The sequence below is a fragment of the Sus scrofa genome, chromosome 9 (assembly GCF_000003025.6).
Source record: "Sus scrofa isolate TJ Tabasco breed Duroc chromosome 9, Sscrofa11.1, whole genome shotgun sequence".
Lineage (NCBI taxonomy): Eukaryota > Metazoa > Chordata > Mammalia > Artiodactyla > Suidae > Sus > Sus scrofa.
Genome location: NC_010451.4, coordinates 6,873,699 through 6,897,796, shown reverse-complemented (window position 1 = coordinate 6,897,796; position 24,098 = coordinate 6,873,699). Strand labels below are relative to the sequence as shown.

General features: G+C 55.0%; 1 protein-coding gene across 8 annotated transcripts in view; it reads left to right on the top strand.

Moving 5' to 3' along the window:
• CLPB (ClpB homolog, mitochondrial AAA ATPase chaperonin) overlaps nucleotides 1-24,098 on the top strand; it is a 253,530-nt gene that overhangs the window by 192,100 nt on the left and 37,332 nt on the right. For all 8 annotated transcript variants that reach the window (XM_021102297.1, XM_021102300.1, XM_021102295.1 and 5 more), the window contains one exon: nucleotides 22,054-22,151. In XM_021102297.1, the coding sequence (XP_020957956.1) occupies nucleotides 22,054-22,151 (98 nt within the window). The remainder of the gene's footprint in view (nucleotides 1-22,053; nucleotides 22,152-24,098) is intronic.

The window sequence follows — 24,098 nt, the reverse complement described above, 5'->3', positions numbered from 1 at the left end:
TGTAGTTCCAATGTGACCCCTAGCCTGGGAACCTCCATGTGCCTCAAGTGTGGCCCTAAAAAGCAAAAAAAAAAAAAAAAAAGAAAGAAAAGAAAAAAAGAAAAACACAAACCCTGTCTTTCTCCTCTTCAGAACCTTCTGTTGACACAGCAGGGAAACCACAATGAAATCCAAACTCCTTTGCAGAGCGCACAGCTCTGTGCAGGGCACACCCTGCATGCTGTGACCTCATCTCTAGCCACACCCTCACCCCCCCCCCATTCACTGTTCCTCAGTGGCACTGGCCGCCTTTTGTCCCTCAGGCTCCTCCCCATCTCAGGGCCTCAGTCCCAGCCTCTGCCGTTGATGGGAACACTCTGCCCCGTGGGAGTTCAGGTGTCAGCTCACATGTCCCTTCCTCAGAGAAGCCTTCCCTGACCACCCTAGTGACAGGACGTCCCTGGCCACCTTCTGTCCTATTGCCTGTTCTGTCTTCTCCATGGACCTTATCAGCCCCTAAAATGACCATGTGTATTTGGTGCAGGTTTGTCACCTCCCTTTCTGTCCCCACTAGGATGCAAGCCTTGTGATCACAGAGACCTGTCCCTTATCTTACTGCCGTATTTATGGCTCCTGGGGTGGGGGACCTCGCAGCTGGCCTATGGCAGGTGATGGATAAATGGCCGTTGACCAGCCAGGGAACCTGTGGGACACGCTTGTGAAGGATGCGTAGCCGGCGGTTGGATCAGTGGTCTGCAGCTCAGGAGAGAGGGGACTGTAAGTGGTCGTGGAGATTCGAGGACGGTCCGTCTCTTGGGGGCAGCGGACGCTGGCGGCGTCTGAGTTGTCCGTGGAAAGTTACGGCTGAGGAGGCCAAAGGACACGACCGAGAGAGCCTGCCTTTCAGGTGCGAGCCTCCGAAGCGGCGCCAGTGTGAGCGGTTCAAGGAAACAGGGAAAGGAGAAGCAGAAGAGAGTGGGGAAGGGGTTGCTCTAAGGCAGTGCCTTTCAGACCATCTGTGAAAAGCCTTTCACAGGTTTTGGTTTTCATAAAACACAATGAAAAGTTACTGTTAGCAAGTTTGTATTTTCAGATGGCGTGCAGAATACAGGCGCACGTTTGTCATTGGGCTCAACGGGTAGAATTACGTTGCTGTAAAAGTTGCAGGACACTTGTCATGCTCGTCTCGTTGAGGGCTGGCATGGGCGTTCACAGACTGGCATTAGTGTGTGGGTGACACTTGAAGCATCCTTGCTCTCGGGGTCCCCCTGGGCAGAAGGGGCGGGCAGATGAGCAGAATCTGACCTCTGCCCTCAAGGGCTTAAAGTGCAGCGGGGTGGACAGCTTGAGGTACACAGTCTAATGCATGGCATGGGGTAGCGGTCACGCTGGAGGACGTGGGGTACACACTGCGGCACGGCGATCAAAGCACCGGTAGGATGTGGGCCCTGGGGACCAGGATCTGCCCCAGCACTGCTGTGTCTGACACCGGGAGGACCTCTGGCAGGTCACGGCCCCTCTGTGGCCTCGCTTTTTTCATCTGTATGAGGAGGAGATAGCGTCACATGATTGGAGGCCAAAGTCTTGCAGTTGTTTGGACACGGCTGCAGGCCCTCCACGCCCGCCGTTTTCTGGGCGGGGCGGGGGGTGACGTCTGAGGGGTGCCCAGTTTCTTCAGGGGATGATGAAATATGCTGAAAGGACGTTGTGGCGGTGGAGGTTACACTGCTCTGTGAGTAACTTGAAAGGACATTAAGTTGTGTGCTTTAAACGGGTAGCTTCATGCTGTGTAAAGCTATTTTAGAAAGAAGGAAGGGAGGGAGGGAAAGAGGGAAGGAAGGGGAGAAGGAGAGAGAGAGAAAGAGAAGGAAGGAAGAAAGAAAATTCTTCATGCCCCCTAGAACCAGAAAAGACGGGCTTAGATGGGAGGCTGGTCGCAGGCCAGAAGCCGGCTGGTCCCATAGCTGGGTGCCGGCTGGTGGTGTGCTGTATGCGAAGAGCCCTTGATTGTACAGAAAAGTTTCTTGTTACAGATGACTGTTCAACACTTACCTGTCAGTTTCTCTTGCCCATATCAGTATGGCAGTCTTTTTATTGATTTCCAGTTATTTCCAGTTATTACTTTAACCAGCATAGCACTCCTGGAGTTCCCGTGGCTCAACAGGTTGACGGGACATAGTGCCCCTAAGGATGTGGGTTCGATCCCTGGCCTCACTCAGTGGGTTAAGAATCCGGCATTGCTGCAAGCTGGGTCACAGATGTGGCTCAGATCCAGTGTGGCTGTGGCTGTGGCTACAGCCCTGATACAGCCTCTGGCCTGAGAACATCCAGATGCCGCAGGTGCGGCTGTTAAGGCGGGGAGGGGAGCGAGCACAGCACTCCCTGTTCTGTGAAGCTTCAAGTCTGGCAGGCAGCGTTCACACTGTGGCTCAAAGGGGTCGGCAGCGTCTCTTGGAGCTCTGGGATTCAGGTCCAATCCCCACCCCAGCACAGTGGCTTAGGATCCAGCGTTGCTGCTCCAGGTCACAACTGCGGCTTGGATCTGATCCCGGAAGCTCTGTATGCCGCAGGGCAACCAAATAAATAAATAAGTCCAGCAGAGTGTAGACTTAGGCACATGACCTCGGAAGTATTCGCTAAATAGCACTGCGACAGGCGTTATTAAGGAAGGGTAGTGGGCACAGGAGGAGTGATGGAGACCTAAGCTAGTCCCAGGTGGCTGAGGGGCATCTTCCCTGGGCATAGGGTGTATCCGTGGAGACCTGAACGGTAGATATTAGCCTGTCCCTGAACTTGAGAAGATCCCGTGGAGGGCGGTGGCCGTTAGTATCCAGGAGGACCTGGCGGTCCCTCAGGGGCATTGTGGGGACAGAGGAATTCCGTGGTGGTGTCATTGCAGTTCATGTGGCAGGTCAGGACGAAAAGGACCCCTCACTGACCCCGAGTCCTGTCTGCTGCCATTGGCCCAGTCAGTGCAGTGATGAACCATCCTCAGACCCCCAGGGAAAGATATTTCTGTATCCCAGATCCTGTGGCCCTCGAGGAGTGCCTGCAGAGTTGAGTTAGAGATGAGGGCGCCTGGGCACCAGGGCCACCTGGCATCCAGCACCCGCATTTCATCAAGGCCTTAATGGGCTCCAAGCCGTCCTCAGCTGAGCCTGGCTGGCATCCGGCATGACCTCACCACTGCCAGCAGCGGCAGCCGGAGGCCAAGGCCCCACGGGTGGTGGGGGGGGGGGGGGGGGTCAGCAGAGGTCGGGCCAGGTCTGCTCTGCCTTCTCTGCTCTCCGCCGCCCGCCCGCCCACCCGCGGCCTGGGAGCATCTGAGCAGGATTCAGGTTTCCCAAGGCAGGGCCAGCTGCCCTTTGCCAGCCCGTCAGGCCCTCCGGTGAATGTGCCCCTGGGTGGAATGCACAGAGAAAGGGCAACGTCAGTCTGAAGGTCAAGGCCTGCGAAAGAGCAGCAGGGGCCTGTCCCCGCGTCAGATGGATCAGAACCAAGGCTCCCTTCCAACAAGGAGTCTGCTCTAGTATGTGCGTGGCCAGAGGGAGCACAGCGAGGTGCGCTGTCAGCTGACCCCACTGGCGCCTTCCCGAACATCGTTGCGGAAATGAATTCTCTTATACGTACCAGAAGAAAGGGTCTTACCCCTTGGGGAGTCCCTCAGAAACCCCCTTTGAAGGAATGAACCCCGTGCGGTGGGGACTGGGGTCAGGTGCCCTAACTCAGCCTTGCTTCGGGACCTTGAGTGCGTCCCTTTCGCCTCCGTAAGCCTCGTGTCCCCGTCTGTACGATGAGCTGGACTGGAACCTCGAAGCTCCCTTCCCTCTTCAAATTGCACATGAGTGTTGGTGTGTATGCAGCAGCTGTTAATTGTTTCCCTGCAGCCGACAGCACCTCCCACTCCAGGTTCCTTTGCGCTCAAAGCATCGGTGTAATTGCTTTATCACACTTAACACAGGTGGCTGTACAGCTACTTGGTGAACAGAGTCCCCTCCCCTAAGCACGCAAGACCTGGATCTGCAGGGCTCGTATCCCCAGCCCCGCGCACTGTCCTGGGCATAGCACAGATGCTAAGGACATGCTTGTTATGTTTGTTTATAAATGGGCGCTAAACTGTAGGAACAGGGAAAAATGAGACAGGCCCTTCCCTCAGACTGTGCCCTGTGGCGTGATGGTTTGGAGAGAAGCCCATACACAAAGCACATCAAAACACAGCAGCCGTGGTAACGGAGGTTTTTTTTTTGTTTTTTTTTTTTTTTTTTTTTTTGCTTTTTAGGGCTGAACCCGTGGCATATGGAGGTTCCCAGGCTAGGGGTCCAATTGGAGCTGAAGCCGCCAGCCTACACCACAGCCACAGCAACGCCAGATCCGAGCCATGTCTGCACCCTACACCACAGCTCATGGCAACGCCAGATCCTTAACCCACTGAGCAAGGCCAGGGATCGAACCCGCAACCTCATGGTTCCTAGTCAGATTTGTTCCCGCTGCACACCACAGGAACGCCGGTAACGGAACTCCTGAGTTAAATGTGAGCAAAGGCCAGAAAAAATAGTAAGTGTGATACATGAGGTGAAGGGGAGAAGGCTCAGGGCTGTGGAAGGCTTGGTGGAAGAGGGGCCGGAAGCAGACCCCAAAAGACAGGCAGAGCCCCACTGGCAGAGGGGAGGAGGGAGGCTCTTCAGGTGTGGGAGCAGCAGGAGTGAGCCTTGCATGTTTGAGACCGAAAGAAACTGCCACCATCGGATGATAGGTTGGAGGCCTGTGCGTGGAGGGCCTCTGGGGTGAGCCAGAGGGCGTGAACTCAACTCCCAAGTCAGTAGAGAGCCCCCGAAGTGACTGTTGTTGGCTTATTTAGCAACTGTAGTGATTTTTACTTTAAAAAATGTATAAGAGGCATTCCCGTTGTGGCGCAGTGGCAACGAATCTGACTAGGAACCATGAGGTTGCAGGTTCGATCCCTGGCCTTGCTCAGTGGGTTAAGGATCTGGTGTTGCTGTGAGCTGTGGTGTACGCAGCTCAAATCCCGTATTGCTGTGGCTGTGGTGGAGGCCGGCAGCCGTAGCTCCGATTGGACCCCTAGCTGGGAACCTCCACATGCCATGGGTGCTGCCCTAAAAAGCAAAAAAAAAAAAAAGAAAAGATTAAAATGTCAAGCAGCGCCAGAAGATATGTAGCGGCACGGACGTCTCCCACATCCCTCGTCCCCTCCTCCGAGGCAGCCCCGGTCGCGTTCCTCCGTGTGCTCCGTGCTGCTGCTGTGAACAAATGTTTACATCGCCGATTCATTCGTACAGTTCCGCAGATAAGTCTGAAATGGCTCTCACGGGACTCAAATCACGGTGTCGGCGGAGTTGCCTTCTGTGGAGGAGACTCGGCCTCTTTCCTGCCTTTTCCAGCTGGGAGAGGCCGCCCGCATTCCTCCTCTCGGCCCCTTCCGTCCTCAGGCCCCCAGCCCCTCCACGCCGTCTCACCCTTGAGCTCGGGGCACTGCCTCCTCTGCGCCCCTTCCTTGCGACGACGTGGGGCCCGCCTGGATGCTCCGGGGTAGTCCTTGCACCTCAGCCGAGCTGATGAGAAACCCTGCTTCCCCTCGGCTGAGGAGTCCTCCCTGCTCCCAGGTTTCAGGGGTTAGAACTTGGACCTCTTTGGGGCCATTATCTGCCTGTCGCAGTGTGGGATATTTTACAAATACTTTATTTTTCTTACTGCCTTCGAGTAGTTAGTTTTGAATAGTTAAGTTGCACACAGTGCAAAATTCAAACGGATTTTCAGTGAAAAGTCTTGGTCCCCCCCATCCCTGACCCAGGAATTGTCCGGTTTCTCCATGTGTCATCATTAATTTTCTCTTGAAATTAATAAGCAGCCTGTGGTGAGGCCATTTCCTTCTCATTCCAACCTCCCTCTAGACTGAGCTTCCATTGCTGGTTCTTCCCGAGTCAGTCTTTATATAACGGTTCCTGAATCTTTCATGTTTTCCCCAACTCCAGCTCTCACTCCGCCTTTGACTGTCAGGGCCTGGCGGTTTCTGCTCAGGAGGCCCTTCTCCCGGACTTGTGCCTTGTCCAAGCGCGTGGATGCCACCGCTCGCGCGCGCTCCGATTCACTGCTGTCCTTAGTTGTCATGCTGGTGCCAGAGTTGTCGCAGTTTGGTCGGTGTGGCTTACCCCTCTATTTTCTTGCTTTCTTTTTTAAATTTCCGTATTTTCTGGTATAACAAGATGTCCACCTTGCTCTTGTCCTGGAACCAGCCACTTCTCTGAGGAGCCCTAAGGGTTTCCAGTGGGCAGTGGGTTTGGGGACCGAGACGGGAGTGCCGGATGTGCTTATTACACACGTGCATAAACACACACACGTTACGTGCACATGCACACGCCTGCTTGAGAAGCCCCGAGAACACCGGCGCCTCCCCCTCCAGTCATTGTTTCAGGCTTCTCCCTGTCTTCTCCTATGTCCACGTCCCTTCTTCTGAGGTGAGAACTCTGGCTCCAAACAGCACGGATACATGTACTCATGTGCTCAACCCTGTAACACACCTAAAACCCTCAGACCTGCTTCACCGTAGCCACTGGAGAAAAACTCACTAAAAAGAGTTAGGTGGAGTTCCTCTTGTGGCTCAGCGGTAACGAACCTGACTAGTATCCATGAGGATGCGGGTTCGATCCCTGGCCTCACTCAGTGGGTTAAGGATCCGACGTTGCCGTGAGCTGTGGTGTTGGTGGCAGACGCGGCTTTGATCTGTGTTGTTGTGGCTGTGGTGTAGACCGGCAGCTGTAGCTCTGATTGAACTGCTAGCCTGGGAACTTCCATATGCTGTCGGGACAGCCCTAAAAAGCAAAAAAAAAGAGAGAGAGTTTGGGTTAGGATTTGTTTACAATTCTTTCTTTGTTTGTTTGTTTCCATTTTTGGCCGCCCCATGACGTCTGGAGCTCCCAGCCAGGGATCAGATCCAAGCCACAGTCTCAACCTCCGCTGCAGCAATGCCAGGTCCTTAACCCACCTGTGTCCCAGCGCTCCCAGGACACCGCCAAGCCCGTTGCGCCACAGCGGGAGCTCCCGCTGGCAGCTCTCCCGCCCCCTCCATCCAGGGCTAAGGGTGCCCAGTCCAGTACTGGCTCCTCAGTTCCTCAGGTGGGTGTTTTTCCCTTCAGCGTGTTTATGTTGTTCGTTTGGAATATAGTTGGGTTAATTTTTTTCAGTTTGCTTTTGGTTTTGGAGGTTTTGTCCTCTACACACTCTTGTTTTAATGTAGAGAACATTAACTTTTTGCTGAAAACTGTGCATAAAAGGCACATTCAGCGAAGTCGACCTCCCTCCTGTGTCCTTTCGACCTTCCTTCTGCTCCCCTTGGTGAGCCCTGACCGCGTGCAAAGAACAGGCTTTTCGTTTTCTGGTCTGTCCTCTCTGTGTTTGGAATCGCGTGAGCAAATACGTGTATGTTTTCTTACTTCCCTTCTTCCTACGTAAAAGGTCGTGCGTGCTCTTGTGCAGTTTGCTTTTTTTCACCTCCCACGTTCCTGGAGCTGCTGGGTAGCGCTTCACGGAGGTCTTCCTCATTTTCCACAGCCGAAGAGTCGTCTGTCGCGTGTGCGCGCTGCGCATCCTGTGCCTGGTGTCCAGCAGTTGAGAGTTACAGACACCAGTGAATAACCTCTCGTGGACACCTCTGGGATTGTGGGAGGTGGGGCTCTACAGTGCGGTTCTGGGAGGAGTGTTTCTGGGTCAAGGAACAAAGGCATTCCCTTGGTTGGATACTGGAAGTTTCTCCTCTGCAGAAGCTGTGCCATTTTGCATTCCCACCGTAATGTGTGAACGTGACTGTTTCCTCACAGCCTCGCCCACAGGGTGTATTGCCAAGCTTTTGGATTTTTGCCAGTCTAGTAAGGTGAGAAATAGGATTTTGGTTTGTTTTTAGTTTGATTCTCTCATTACGAGTGAAGTAGGCATCACTGCGTATGTTGGGAGCCATTTCCTTTCCTTTTGTCAATCGTCTGTTCATGCCTTTTGCCCATTCTCTGTGGGACTTTTGGTCTTTGTTTTCCTCTCGATTTTTGTAAGTTCTTTGGAGTTCCCATCGTGGCGCAGTGGAAAGGAATCCGACTAGGAACCATGAGGTTGCGGGTTCAATCCCCAGCCTTGCTGAGTGGGTTAAGGATGCGGCATTGCCGTGAGCTGTGGTGTAGGTGGCAGATGCGGCTCGGATCTGGCGTTGCTGTGGCTGTGGTGTAGGCTGGCAGCTGTAGCTCCGATTAGACCCCTAGCCTGGGAACCTCCGTATGCCACAGGTGCAACCCTAAAAAGCAAAAAAAAAAAAAAAAAAAACAAAAACAAACAAAAAAAACCAATAGCTATTTATATATATAGATATGTATTGCAAATATTTTCTTCCCTTTTGGATTGATACAGTTTTAATGTTTTTCATATAATCCTAACATACAGCCAGGATTGAGAACCGCTGGGATAGTTTGTGGAAATTGGAACTGTTTTTTGTTTTGTTTTCCTTTTTAGGGCCGCACCCGCAGCCTATGGAGGTTCCCAGGCTGGGGGTCCAACCAGAGCTACAGCTGCTGGTCTTCCTACAACCACAGCAAACGCAGGATCCGAGCCGCAACTGCGACCTGCACCACAGCCACAGCAACGCCAGGTCTTTAACCCACTGAGCGAGGCCAGGCATCGAACACACATCCTCATGGATCCTAGTCAGATTCTTAACCCACTGAGCCGCAGCAGGAACTCCTGGCTTTTTGTTTGTTTTTAAGGAGAATGCATACAGAGAAAGAGGACAGGGGCTGAGGACTCAGCCTCAGGTGTTGCCCGTGACTTAGGACAGGAGAATGAGCAGGAACCTGCTGAAGGAACAAAGGTTTGGGTGCTGCGTGTCACGGGAACAAGGTAGAAGAGAGCCCGGAGGAGGTCGGATGGGGCAGCAGCGGTGGTTGCCACGGCCGCGGGCGGGGCAGAGCTTCCCGGGGTGGCGATGAGGCCCGCAGCCTTACCTCTCCGTCCCGCTCATCGGGCTTTTCTGCCGTCTGGGAGCAACGTTGTCCTGCGTCACGAAGGGGCCGTAGGCGGCCTCTCATGATTGCCACATCGAAGGAACACAGCTCAGTGGTGTCACAGCCGGGGCCGCGTGGTTCCGGCAGCAAGCGTCCCCTGAGCTCCTTCCCTTCGAGCGCCAGGTGCCCTTTTGGGCCTGGGACACCCCCCCCCAAGACCTCACCTCTGAGCTGTTTCTCCCTCACCGCGTTCTAAAATGTCCCAGGTTTCTTTGAGCCAAGGCCCCCCATCTGTTTTGTCACGTGGCGGCCTCAGCTCTGAGACAGACTTGCTGACATCCTTTGACTCAATCAGGGAAACCAGGCTGAGGAAAAAAACGCCCTCATTAGCGCCAGCAAGAGTCCCCACCAAAAATGGTCCTGTCGGCGTAGATTGCAAGTCTTTTGCCCTCTTCTTCTTTTCCTCATCTCCCTGCTGCCCTTCCGTGTGTGTGACGCGGTTAGGCATAAAGGGGGCCAGTTAATACTGGAAGAATCCTTCTGGCAGTGGCTTCTGGTTGTTTTTTAAAAAGCACCAGTTGTATGTGGGAGACGTGTAATCCCTTTCAACCTCGACGGGGTCGAAGAGCAGACATGAGTGCTGCACTGCCCCTGTGCCCGCAGCTGCAGCCTGTGGCATTTAACATCAGAGCTAAAAATACCTGCCCCCGTACTCCTGATTCTGTCCATCCTGGAAGTGCAGTTAGCAAGACTCCTCATCCGTTTCTGTTTCTGCAGGTGTCCTCAAAGCCAGCTCTAAGTAAGGCCTCCCATCTCTCTTAAGGTCCAGTATAAAAGCCTGTATGTGCGTGAACTTCATTCCAGCGAGCTTGGCTCACCCGCCGCTCTGACGTACCGATGCTTCTCCTCCAAGCAGAAGGCTTCGCGTAGCTTTGGGAATAGACCTGGCGGCTGAGTGGAAGCAGACACCGTCTCTTGATAACCCCTCTCCCCTGCTCTGGACACTGGGCTGGGATGGGTCAGCAGAAGCTTAAACATCTGGTCAGCTCAGTCCTTGGGGGTGGTTGGTGCTTTGTAGACAACCCATCAAGATTGATGGGCCCTGTAACCGAATTAGCCAGATGTGTGGGCATTGTGAGCCCTTTGCTCAGCCTGCCCTCAGTGTCGTTAGATGGAAGGAGACATGCGATTAGCATGTTTGAGGCTGCTGTGTTTTTAGTGCATGGACAAAAGCTGCTGCCTTCTGCAGACTCTGGCTCTGCCCAGACACCAGCAGTATAATTACGACGGCTAAATTCAGCCAGGACCCCAGGCTCGGCTGCCTCGGTCTCAGCTGTCATTTGCAGGAGGGGGAGGAGGGTGCTGAAGCCCACGGACCCAGGCTCTTATTAGAGTCCACTTTGAACCCTGCCCGTCCAGAGCCTTTCTCTCCCTGCGGACAGTGGCTCCCAGCTGCTTTCTGGTCTCACAGCCTGCTGCCGCCTCTAAGGGTAGTCTGGGCTGGACTGCGGGGAGGGGTGTGGGTGGGGCTGGCCTCCTGAAAGCCCACGCCGTCCAGGAACCTTGCCCAAAGTGAAAGTGAGCTAAGGAGCCCCATACTTGCAGTGCCTGTGTCACGTGCTGTTCAGATCGCTGTCCCTCGTCTCGAAAATCCTTAGGTTTGCTCGGAACAGAAATCCTTGGCAGGAATTTCAGCCTCTCTCTTTTCCTTGCCTGAGTCTGTATGTGAAACACATGCGAATGGTCCTTTTGTCCAGTGAGAGCAGCCTGCACACTCGCCTTAGAACAAACCCGGCGTGTTCACGTCTCCAGGGACTCTGCTGACGCCTCATGTTCTGTACCATCTGGTACCTGGTGCATCCACGCCCAGCCCTCCTGAGACTCTGGTCCACATTCCCTCGGGGGCGAAAGGCATCATCGTGTTACCCCGACGAGCAAGTGTCTGTGAGTCTGATGACGCGGCCCTCACTTTCCACCAAAGCCGTTTCTCTGAGACTTTTCTCCCAAGTCCATCCTCTCTCCTGTGTCTCTGCCACCCTCGTGCAGACCTCCTCACTCTCACCCGGACTGTTGTCGGAGCCCTCCTGCTGGTCTCCCTACCTCTTGGCTTTGACCTTGCAAAACCCTGCCATCCCCTGTTCGGAAACCTGCAGTGATTTCTGGTGCATGTGAGATAAGCTCAGCCATCTAGTCTGCATTCAGGTCTTGCTCCGGTCCCCGTGAAACTTCTGCCAGCCTGTCTCCAAGAGGGGCTGGGGGCGATTGTCTGCCTCAGGGTTGGGACCAGAGCTCGGAAGGCCTGCCAGGGGCATGGCTGCAGGCAGCGGGCTCAGGGACACAGGAGCCGCCTCTGCCATGGGCCCCTCCACTGCTCTTCTCTGGGATGGAGTCCCTGTCGTGTCTAAACCTTTGCTCGTTTACTTTTTTATGCCTAGGCTGCCCTTCCCCCGCTTCTCCACCAGTCAGCCCCCTACTTGGCCTCCAAGGGCCAGCTCATTTGTGTCTCTTGTCACTTTTCCCGGTTTGCCCACATGAAGTGAGTCACTTCTTAGCTCTTAGCCCACAGCAGTTTTATTCTTTTAAAGATTACAACTGAAGCTTCAAATGGCAGAGCGTAGCGTGTGTCTCCTTATACACCCTCTTCTCTCCGTTCCTCGATTCTGCTGCCAGTAGCGCTGACTAGGTCTCTAACCTGCCGAAGGCCACGCAGTCTCCCTTCTGTCTTCTAAAGAGATGGGGTGGCTGGCTCCCTGCTCAGCACCCCAATCTGCATGTGCCATTGGCGAGACACGTTTTAGGAAGGAATGCTTAGTGGTGGTAATCGTATAAAATGACAGTAGCTGTCATGTATCGAGTTCGAACTCTGTACCAGGCTCTGGACTAAGGCTTTATCTCTTTTTATACTTAAAATATCTTTGTAAGTTTAGTATTCTCAGTGCCTACCGTTTCCATATGCACATCGGGCTGTTAAGTGAGTTGCCCAAGTTTCATCCTTAGTAGACGGCAGAGCCACTGTGGTGTCTGGGGTTACGATCTCAAGAGCAGGCTGCCGACCGAGCCTCCAGAGCCTCCGCAGGGTCTTGGATGAGAGAGGTGCTCTGGGATGGTGGCGGGTGGTCCAGTGAACGAATGAATCAGCATTCCTCCCGTTGAACTTGCCTTCAGGCTGAAGGGAGGCTGGCTGAGCATCTGTAGCTTATGCCAAGAAGTATGGATTTCGTCTCATCTCCTCACGCCCAACTACACACAGACACGTTCGCTCCCACTCAGTAACAAACTGCCTGGAACTCTTTGCCGGCTCATATTTACAAGAGAATGTGATAAATTCCGTATTGATCCCTCCTGTTCCACTGTAAATTTTGCAAAAGATGATTAAATAGAGCAATAGAGTCTGCAGGCATTGTGGCTCAATATGTCGTGGAGTGGCGTATCGACCTCCTCCATCCAAAGGCAGCCAGCGCCTAGCCCTGCTGCCCCAGACCAGTAATTAAAATCCTGGGAGACTGGGATTTAAAATCCAATCATATCCCTGAATCAAGCCTTCTAGCCTCCCCGTGTGACGAGTGCAATAAGGTAACGACAGGAGCATGTTTATGTCTGTGCTGAAGCCGTCCCCACAGGGTGGGGAAGCAGTGGAGAGCTGGGCAGCCCTGCTGGCTAAATCACTTCGCCCTGACACCGCCGCCACTTGTAAGACATTCTGTAGGCACGGAAACAAGTCCTCGCGGAACACCAGATTGCCGCTGTAGGAGCGAAATGTGCCCCGAAATTCACAAATGGGCTTCAGCGTCCACTGCTGTTTCCATAGCCAGTAGTTGATGTACACAAGTGATTTGGCCTTGATTAAACTGCAGCCTTTAGTACCCAAACATGTGTTTGAAGCTCCATGGGAATTCTTTGATTGAACCCAAGCTGAAGCAGCCTTCCCTGTGCCGAGGCCTGTAATCAGGGCGCGAGATGGCACTGAACTGAAGTTGTCCATCTGCTCTCAGCACGACCGGGAGCTCCCTGAGAGCAGGGACGGCGTCTCTGTTCCCCTTTGTGTCCCTCGCACGGTACCAGACGAGACTCTCAGAAAGGATCTCTGCGAGTTCCTGCTGTGGCGAAACAGGATCGGCGGTGTCTCTGGGGCGCAGGGTCCGTCCCCGGCCCAGCACAGTGGTTTAAAGATCCAGCCTTGCCACACCTGAGCCGTAGGTCACACCTGTGACTCGGATCTGATCCCTGGCCGGGGAACTCCGTATGCCATGGGGCGGCCACAAGAGAAAGGAAAGTATTCCTGAATGAATTAAGAAACACAAATAGTTTTGAGAAAGACGCCTGTAAACTGCTGTGTAGACGGACCACATGGTCGCTCAGTCCGTGCTTGACCAATCACCACCAGCGCTGGGGAACCCTTGTTCCTGAGGCTGCACAGGTGCTCTTTGGACCTTTCTGGTGGTTAAAAACTTCTTTTATGGAGCCACAGTCTACTTCCAGGGGTCTTCGTTTACCGCTGGGTTCCTAGAGAATGGATGGACATAATCCCTGGTCCACCTGACGCCCTTCAGACACCTGGAGATGCAGGCGCGTTCTCCTGAGCCACATTTTCTCCAGCCTAAACCTCCAGTCCCTTAAACCGTTTTTCCTCACGGGGCTCCTAAACCCTCTCTATCTCACTCACCCTTCTTGGGACAGTTTAGACTGTCATCCAAACCCCATGCCCCCATTTATCGCCGTTAATTTTCATCTCATTTGTTTCTGCTTCGTAATGTGCCTCTTCCACCATGTGTGTTTGGGGCTCTCCCCCCCCCCAACTCTGACATCTGTAGATCTCCTGACTGGGCCACCCCCAGGTCAGGGGGACATGCTGACCCAGGACCAAGCCTTTCTGCTGCCACTGGAACCTACCTTCTCCGTCACTCTGATCCGTCCGTTGCTCCGCCCTGCCCCTTGGGTCTGGTTAGTCCACCAGTCACTTACTGGTGTCCACTGTGTCCTCGGGGCTGTCCCAAGACACCCCAGCAGACTTCTGAAGAAGTACGCATTCTCCCTACCTGCCCTGCTTGAGCAGCCCCGGTCGTCTGATGAAGAAGGGAATGAGGCTGGTCTGGCGCGACTTGGTTTCCGTGAGCCCATCCTGAGGCCTGGCGGTCATCAGCAGTTCCTTTTCTAGCCTTCACCGCGCATCCCTTCAGTAATGCATCCGATTTGGGCGTAAGACATAGACGGGTTAAAAGCACGCCATCGGGAGTTCCCGTCGTGGCGCAGTGGTTAACGAATCCGGCTAGGAACCATGAGGTTGTGGGTTCGGTCCCTGCCCTTGCTCAGTGGGTTAACGATCCGGCGTTGCCGTGAGCTGTGGTGTAGGTTGCAGACGCGGCTCGGATCCCGCGTTGCTGTGGCTCTGGCGTAGGGCGGCGGCTACAGCTCCGATTCAACCCCTTGCCTGGGAACATCCATATGCCGCGGGAGCGGCCCAAGAAATAGCAACAACAACAACAACGAAAAGACAAAAGACAAAAAAAAAAAAAAAAACACGCCATCGGATGAGCGCTCCAGGGCTTAGCGGAGGAGGCAGCCCGGGTAGGCTGCCGTGGGCCCAGAAGGCCTCGGGGCAGGGCGCTGCAGAGCGTGGGATTGGGGCGGGAGGCAAAGACAGTCTGGCCCACTGAGAAGTGGCCTGGACCCTCTGGCTCACGTGGTAGGCTTCATGGCACGGAGCGAGAGCCCTGGACGGGAAGGGCTCGGCGACCCTGCCCTTGGCCTCCGACCCTGCCTTGCCCAGGCGTCCGCCGGTCTGTTTCCCTCCGAGCTTCCTCGGAATAGCACCTTCTGCTCTCCTCCAGCTCACGCAGCTTCCCGTCTCCCCAGCTCCTCAGCGTACGGCTTTCTTGTTGGGGGGGTGGCGTGTCATCCTGTCTCCCCCTCCTCCCAACGCCACACTGTGGTGTCTCTGTTTCGGTCCCTAGCTGGCTCCTGCCAGTCTGGGTTCTCCCTCAGGGCGAGAACTGGTCTGATGCCACGTGCGCCGAGCCCCCAGCCCAGAGTCCGTGCTCGGTGAGTGTCTGCGGGTGGCCCGCTCCGTCCAGCCGAGAGGCAGTGGCTCCGTTGCATGGACTTTAGAAATCCACCTCCCTAAGCAGGGGGTCCCAGCGGACTGTGTCTGTCAGAGAGTTAGGATGACAGAATTCCAGACGACCTTCTGGAGGCCAGCCACTGTGGGCCACCTTTTCCCGACAGGGGAGCCCCGAGTGGGAGGAAAAGGACTTCCGTTTTGTACTCTTCCCACAAAGCTCTCTGTCCCAAACCTGCATCTGGAGCCGCTCCCCCCCCCCACCCCGCCCCCGTCTTGGTTTTTGGAGCATCTGAACACACGGGAAGGGAAGAAGAAAGATGATTTTCCCCTCTTTTGGAGTCCTCGGGCCTTAGGTAGTAGCACTGTGCAGTAGGAAGCTAGACCTGGCTTCATTGAAAAAACAAAATAAAGCAAAAACTTTATTGTGTAAAACTTCAAACATACACACAAAAGAGTCTAGTATAATAGGTCCCAGATGTACTGTTTATCTGCGGAATGACTGAGCGAAGAATGTCAGCTCTCTGAGCCTCTGGTTTCTCAGTCTTTGCAGGATGAACAAGGGCAGTTAACACCCACCCAGGGTCAGCCGTCTCCTTTCACTTCACTCTTTCCCCCGACTCCAGTTAACTCCTCTGTAAAATGGAAAAAATACTACCTCTCCTGCTCTGCTGTCAAGTTCTCAGCAGGAATTGAACAGAAGGAAGAAGTCAGCACATGACACGGCGCGTGCTGAGCACTCGGGACAGGTTCCCGGCCTCCAGGCATGTCTGCAGGGGCGCGTGTGCGCGCGTCTGGCTTCCTCTGAGAACACCCAGCAGTGCAGTCTGGGGGGAAGCTCAGGAAGCATGCCTCTGTTCCCAGGGCTTCTGTACGTCCTTCCACATTCCGGTCAGGCCTTCTCTCTTACCTTCGGCCCCTGGGAACACACGCAAGAACTGGTCTGTCTCCGACCTAAGGAGCTACACACAGACTAGCTGTGAGGAGCTGCAGGAAAGGGAGGGGTGGAAGGACAACTGGAGCCCACAGACGCCGAGCCCTGAGAGCTGGAGGTGGGGGAGGCTCCCCAGAGAAGGGCCTTCAAGAAGGGCACGGGCCTGGATAGTCAGGGAGACCAGGGGCAGGGTCCCAGGCTGAGGAGCGGCCCCGGCAACAGTGAGTAAAGATGTGTGTGGAGACCCGGCAGATGCACGGCTTCTCTCAGGTGGGCACCCTGTCTCCCTGGGAGTGCTCCCTGGATGGGGAGCCCAGCCAGAAAGCAGAGACCTCTCCCCGCTGACGTATCGGACCGTGAGAAAGCTCTCCCTTGTAGTCAACAAAAACTTCTAATTGGAGAGAATAAACTGTTGAACTGGTAAAAACCAGGATAAAAGTGCTAAAGGAGCAGCCATAAAAATGGAAAGGAAGGGAGTTCCCTATGTGGCTCGGCAGGTTAAGAACCTGATGTCGTGTCCATGAGGACTTGGATTTGATCCTTGGCCTCGCTCAATGGGTTAAGGATCCTGCATTGCCGCAAGCTGCGGCATAGGTCAGAGATGCGGCTCAGAACTGGGGTTGCCAGTGGCTGATTCTGATTCTAGGGTTCTGATTGGATCCCTAGCCTGGGAACTTCCATATGCCGCAGGTGCAGCCCTAAAAAAAGCGGGGGCGAAGAAAGCGTGAATGTAAAAGTTATGACAAAGAACATTGTAGAGCCTATACAGTCTTTTTCGCCCCAGTCTTTTCCAAGCTTTTTGTCGTCTTCTGTCCAAACAAAACTCCTAAGGTAGACAGACCAGCGGTCATTACCAGCAGAGAAGTGAAGCAAGACCCCAGCCACAAAGCGGGAGTGGTCACCCCCATCCCCCTGGTTCCCAGACTGTGTGCTCTTTTCGAGGGGTGGCAGGGAGCCAGCTGCAGGTCGGGGTGGGGGTGAGTCTTGAAAACTGCAGTGGTGGGAGGTCCGGATCCCTAAAGGCCAGCAGGACTGATAGACCCGCAGGGGTGGGACGAGTGGGGCAGCGGGCAGTGTTGTCAGTAACAGAGGCTCACACATTTGTATGGGGCCGTTAGCGTGGTGGTTTCTCAGACCCGCTTGTGTACATCATCTTGAATATTCACAGAGGTGGCAGAGGGCCGGGACAGAGTGGTGTCAGGAGGGGGTAACACGCCTGACCAGCCGCAGCCCGACCTCTCCGGGTCCTCGGTCTTGGACGGAGATGGACTGTTCTAGCCCAGTGATCAGTGTCGTGGGATAGGAGCAGAGGGGCCTGTGGGGGCACAATGGATGGTACCAAGTCTGGGCTGGGAGGGCAACAAGAACGCTCTCCTGGAGAAGAAGCTTGAACTGAGTCTTAAAAGGTGAACAGGTGTTTACCGAAGTCCAAGGTGGGAGTAGGGCTGGACAGAGCAGTTGGGGCTCAGACCCTGCCCTCAGTTTAGAGGGGAATCTTTGGAGGCTTGGGCTTGGGTCCTGGACATGTTCAGGGGATCCAGGGTGACCCACCTGTTTTGAACGTGATGGAGGGAGTCTCTTCTTAGGGCTTGGAAGAGCTCATCAGAAAGCCTGTGATTATGTCAGACCAGAGGCAGGAGCTGTGCCAGAGAACAGTCCATGGGCCAGGCCTTCTCCCCATCAGCACCGTTTCCGCTGCCTTACCTGCCCTGGGTGCTGAGACCCAAACGTGTCACTGGCACCAGCCAGGGCCAGTCCGTGGCCACCCACCCCATCCTACCTGCCTGGCCCCAGCCCTATTGACAGGTCCCCCAGAATCTGAAGGAATTCAAGACAAATGGTTAAGAGGATGGAGTTAATAAAATTTGAAAAATTGAGGCCTGTCACTCCACTAAACTTTTTTCAATACCACTGACAGAAACATATTTCCCCAATGAGTGACCTTCCGCAGCTGTAGCGGGCAGGCACAGCCGCAGCAGCGCTGCCAGGAAGCCAGGCTGCTATTCATCAAATATTATAAGCTGGGACACACTAATCTGGAGCAGGAGCGGAGGGAGGGCCCCGCGCGCTGCTGCCCGGGGTGCTCCAGGTGTTGGCCCCCCGCCCCCGACAGCCGGTGGGAGGTGACGGATGGCCTGCGATTAGGGGTTGCACCTCCACCCAGCCCTCTGCCTCGCTCCCAGAGGCCTGACCCTCCTGACCAGCTGCTCGGCCCGGAGGGGCCCCGGGTGGGAGGTAAGGGAGGTCAGGCCAGGGCACGGGCCATCCCGATGCCCCGGAGAGGGCGGCCGGGGGAGGCCCGGCGTGCTTATTTATTGGAGTGTAATGGTTTGTGGCCGTTGGTCGTGGAGGTGAAATCGATCAGTTGTGGAAGTCAGGTTCTATCAATTATTACAGCAATTAGTCAAGTCGGAGCATCAGAGCAGGGGCACGGGGCGGGGAGACTGGTACTCATGGGTGTTATCCATGGCGCCCCCGCCTCAGCCTGCCTAAGTGGGAGCAGACGTGCGGCCCGGAGGCCCCAGAACCTCGGGGCGCCTGGCTGGCCTCCCCTTTGGGGGGTGGGGGTGAGGTGCTGGCCGAGAGCTTCCTGTGCCGGCTGGCCCAGGTGTAGAGGTGTCCTACCTGTCCCCATCCCACCCTTTATGAGAAGTGACACGACTCCTGCTAGAAATTACTCAGTGGCCGATGTTTATGGCCCACATTTTTCATCTGTAAGCAAATATAGATCACTGACAGCACTTGTTTGAGGTGGCTGCTCTCACCCTCTGTTCCTTCTCCGCCTCCACCCCTGCTCCGGGTTCTTATGCTCTTCTTTATCCATTTCTCACTTTTTATTTTAGCTCTTCTCTTCCTTCCCTTCCAGAGGTCTCTCGCTGATCCCCCTCCCACTTCGGCCCATATTTAGTGACAGAGCTCCCTCCAAGGCTGCCTGAGAAAGGAGAGGTTTTTTCACCGTGAGAGTGTGGCTCTTTGGGCCCCGCCGTGGTCCCGGGGCTTCGGGGGAGGGGAGGACGCGCTGTCGGTGCCGAGCCTCGGAGCAAGCAGGGCTGGGCAGGTGCGCAGCCCCGTCCCTTAGCCGCGGGCCTTCCTGAGCCCCCGGTCCTGCTAGCCGTCCTTCGGCCACCTCTCGTCCCCATGAGACGCTAAAGCGCCAGAACTGTGCCTAGACTCGAACTCTAGAAGAGGAGCCTGCAGAAAGATGGAGACGCAGCAGTCACAGGGGGCGAGGAAAACCCGAAAAGTGGTTTTTGGATCTCAAGAATTTGCCTGCTAGCTAGAGCCCAGACGTCCTCCTTCCCCGGGCGGTTGCGTTTTATCCTGTGAGCAGTGAGAAGACAGAGAGATTGCTCAGGAGGGGTGTGTCACGGCCACCTTGGTGAGAGCGTAGAGAATTGGAGGAAAGGCGACCCAGGGTGGGAGTTCCTGCCGTGGCACGACGGGGTTGGCAGTGTCTTGGGAGCACTGGGACTCGGGCTTGATCCCGGCCCGGCACAGTGGGTCAAGGAGACGGCGTTGCTGCTGCTGCAGCTTAGGTCATAGCTACAGGGCAGCCAAAAAAAAGAAGAAAACCCAGGGTGAGTTCAGCTCCTGGTCCAAGCAGATAACCAGCTTTGTGACCCTGGGCAGGTGGCCTCACTCCTGAGTCCAGTCTCCATGTCCACAGCCTGGGGTTCTGATTGCTGCCCTCAGATGCTGTGAAGATGAAATGCTATAAGGTGCAGAGAGCACAGCGCCTGGCACGTGGTAAGAGCTCAGTAAACGCCAGGGGCTGTATTATCATCGTCTCCACTTCTAGATACATAACCAGGAGACGTGAAAACATATCCGCACGAAGACCGGTACCTAAATGTTCACAGCAGCATCACTCATAATAGCCAGATGGGAGAAAGGGCGCAAGTACCCATCAGCCGATGACAGGTCAGCAGCACGGGGTACGTCCACAGAACGGAGGGTTATTCCACCGCGGAGCGGAAGCACGTGCTCTCTCCCCACATTCACGCCGTGTCACGGATGACACATGCCGCACGTCAGTGAACCTTGGAAACATGCGAAATGAAAAGAGCCAGGTGCAAAAGACCACCACGCTCGGTGTGGTGCCATTTATGTGAAATGTCACATAGCGACAACCGTCGGGACAGAAAGGAGACTAATGGTTGGGCAGAGGGACTGTCTCTGATGATGGCCTTGGGGTTTCTTTTCAAGATCGTGGAAACGGCGTTAGGTGTGAGGAGGTTGTATGACACTGCGGATTATTTAAATCCACTGAACTGAAAACTTTAAGAGGTGTGTGAATTATATCTCAGTAAGAAATTATCTGTATTAATGTTTTGTATGAAATTCCTCTTAGAAAATAGGATGATGTATTCATTTTTCTTACTGATGAGACGTCTCCGTGGCCTGGATCACACTTTCTCCGCTCTGTCCCTTCCCCTCCTCCTCCCAGCTCACCTCTTCCTCTGCAGCCCTGCCAGACGGCTGTGTGTAGATGCTTACTAAACGTTTGCCATTGTCAATAAGTTCACGGTCCTTTAAGGAGCAGAGAGCATCAATCGGAAGAATGGTTTTATATCATGATATAAGTGTTTCCACAGCCTGAGGTTGAGAAACACTGATTTTTTCTGTCCATGAACAAGCAGTGGCTGGGCAGCCCGCCGAGCCCGGCCTCGTGGCGAAGCGGGCTAGCCTGTGTCTTTAGTGTCCTCGGCCACCTGATTGTCTCCTCACGCCAGGGACTAGGTCTCAACCCTTCTTTACTTCTGGACAGCATTCCCACCGGAGACGGTCCAGGAGGACTGGCTGACCTTACCTGGACGGTCTCCGCAGTACGTGGTTCGTGCGCATCTGCTCTGTTCTGGTTTCTTGCCTTGAGAGGAGCGCCTTCGGGGTGGGGCCAGACGCGATTCTCCCGTGTCCCCAGGCCCCACTCATTCAAGCTTTGGCAAATTGAAGAGGTGGACGTTTTTGAAGAGGAGAGTGGGCTGAGGGAGGGAGATTCTGACGGCATGGGCCTTAGTGCAGCCTTTCCTCCACGACAGCCAAGGCTTTGCGCCAAGCACACACTTCATGCGGGCTCATCAGCTTCTGCCACTTAAAAGCAAGTTCCCGTTGTAGTGCAGCGGTAACAAACCCACCTTGTACCCGTGAGGATGCGGGTTCAATCCCTGGCCTCGCTCAGTGGATGAATGATCCAGCGTTGCCGTGAGCTGTGGGGTAGGTTGCAGATGCAGCTCAGATCCTGCGACGCTGTGGCTGTGGTGTAGGCCGGCACCTGCAGCTCCGATTCAACCCACGACCTGGGAACTTTGATATGCCGAGCGTGCGGCCCTAAAAAGACCAAAAAAAGCAAGAGAAGGTGGATGCGTGGTCCCCAGAAAGCCTCCCCCTTTCTCACGCTTAATATCTTTGTCCTTAAATCACAGGCGGTAACATTTGGAGGCCGTGCTTGCCTGCACGCACGCTCAGCAGCAGCTGGCGCTGGTAAGGGCTGGCTCCAACAGGTAGCTGGTGGGGCCCTGCCCTTTCAGAGGACTCTGCTGACCCTGGCAGGCAGGAAGTACCTGGAAGGAAGAGAGCATCAAAGGGGAAGGAGGGGCAGGGAGATGAGAGAAAGGGGCCTTTGCATCGTCATTTGTGGTAGTCTGCGCTGTAGATTTTTATATGATCTTTATGAGTGGATATTCATCTCTGTGCAAATGTTTGATAGTACAGGTGTTTCGATGAATAGTGCGTTGGTGTTGGCGTATATTAACCTATGTGCGTGTTTGGTACATCTGTTAGCACATTCAGCTGCGTGTATTTGTGTACGCACTGCACCCCTGTGTACACAAACGTGTGTGTGTGGCACCCCTCTGTGTGGATAGCGTGTTCCAGCACGTGTAGGAGCCTCAGTACCTGACCTCTGTGTCCGAGAGAACTACGAACCCCTCTCTCAGAGTGGCTTGACCTATTTTTCAGTCCCTTGGGTTTTTGTTGCTCTGTATCTCCATGGGCATTACTTCGGCTGAAATCAAGGCCCGGGCCCCTCCGAGGGAGGCTCAGGACCTGCTGATCACTCAGAGACTCTGTTTCTCCTCCCTTCCCGTCAGGAGCCAATCCCCTGCAGAGGAATGAAATGGGACACACACCCTTGGATTATGCTCGAGAAGGGGAAGTGATGAAGCTTTTAAGGACCTCTGAGGCCAAGGTAAGTCTCGAAGGGAGGGGAGGGCCTGTGGGCGCTCCTGCTGCATTTAGTCTTTCACTCATTAAGTTAGGTTGGGCTTCCCACCAAAGTCCATTTCTCCTTAGGGCACTATTGTCTTTTTCTTTTTTTTTTTTCCTTTTTAGGCCGCACTCATGGCATATGGAAGTTCCCAGGGTGGGGGTCCAGTCCGAGCTGCAGCTGCTGGCCTACATCATAGCCACAGCAATGCCGGATCCTTGACCCACTGAGCAAGGCCAGGGATGGAACCCACATCCTCGTGGATCCCAGTCGGGTTCGTTACTGCTGTGCCATGACAGGAACTCTGTTGTCCATTTAAGTACACATCCAACCCCAGTCTCATCAAGAATAGGACGCTGCCCCTTCCATGACCAGTAGAGGCCTGGGGCGCTTCTGACTTCTGAGGACCAACCTTCCAGTTCCGTGTCTGGGTACTGGGCCTTCCTGCTCCTTTTCGTAGGAGGAGGGCGAACAAGGTACCATCTTCAGCCTAAGTACCGTTTCCCCAGGCCTCGTGTACTCTCTCTGCAGCCTCATCAGGTAGCCTTTTCGCATCATCAATCCTTCCAGAACTGTTCCCTGACCCCTCCCCTCCACACACACTCCAGAGAGCCCTGTATAGAGTCTTAGCCAAAAACTCTGCGTCTGAACCCCCTAAAAACAGGCCACCTTCTGCTCCTCCCAGCCACCAAGTCGAAACTCAGGAAGTCCTTGGCCGAATCCAGGAACTGAGATCACAGATATCAGAGCTGGCAGGGACCTGAGAAATCGTCGCGTTCACTGATGGGAAATCTTATCAAGTCCAAACAAATAAGTCGGAGGAAAACAGAGCTGCTCTGGGTGCAGGAAAGGCGGCCCGGTGCCCCTCCTGCCTGGCCCAGCCCTTCCTCTGGAACAGCCTCCCTGGCCGCTGTGCTGAGGGCCACGCGTTTTACGTCTCTGAGACCGAAATGAGGCCTTTCTTCCTGGGGAGGGGGGCGGGGATCCCGACCTGCCTTTGGTTCCAGAGCGAGTTACCGTCATACTGCAGGGTCCCGCAGGCAGGGCCGGAGCTGAGGGCTCAGCTGCCCGTGGCCGTGCCCTTTGCAGCGTCGTGGCAATCGGCTGATGGGCTGAGACAATGAAGGGCGCAGGCCCCAGGTAGTGGCAGACACTCTCTGTGTTTCGAGTGAGAGCACCGAGGTCACCAGCCTGAGACCGACGAGACGAGGGCTGGGGTCCCAGCTCCCCAGCTCGCTGCCTGGCTGGCCTGGGCCGGCGCATCCCCTCGTCCAACCTCAGTTTATCGCTGGGAGCTGAGAACATTGTGACCGGATGCCTTCTGAGGTTCCGTTCAGTGCACGGTGGTCTGCGTGGCAGTCAGGACCGACTAGATTGCGCTGTTTTAACACCCCTGCGTTTCAGTGGCCTAAAACAACAAAGGTTCGTTTTTACCTCCTGCTGCAGGTCCATCGTGGGTCAGCCGAGGAGGGCTCTGTTCGTCCTGGGTCCTCAGGGACCTGACTGGCCGAGCAGCCGCCCTCTGGGAAACGGCTGCTTCTTGCCAGAGAGAAGAGCGCTCTGGAGGGCCTTGGCCCTGCAGCCAAAGGCCCAGCCTGGAAGCAGGGCCCTAACGTCCACTCCCCACCCACTGGACAGAGCTAACCCCCTGTCCCCGCCCTGGAAGTAAAGTCTGCTTCCCCAGTGCCTCCGGGAGGTCCCTGAGCACGTCTCAGAGCACCGTCGGGGCTGCATTCCCATCATCGTCTCCCCTTTCGGAGGACCCGGGAGCAAGCGCTGCCCTGGGCCAGGAGTAGCGCGTTTTGTCAGGTGGTGTGACATGGGGCAGGCGCTGGTCTGGTCACCTAACGGAGGGCAGGCTTCATCGCGCCAGCCGAGGTGGAAGGGTCAGGGCTCCTGAGGGACCCTTAACAAAATTGCACTGCCCAA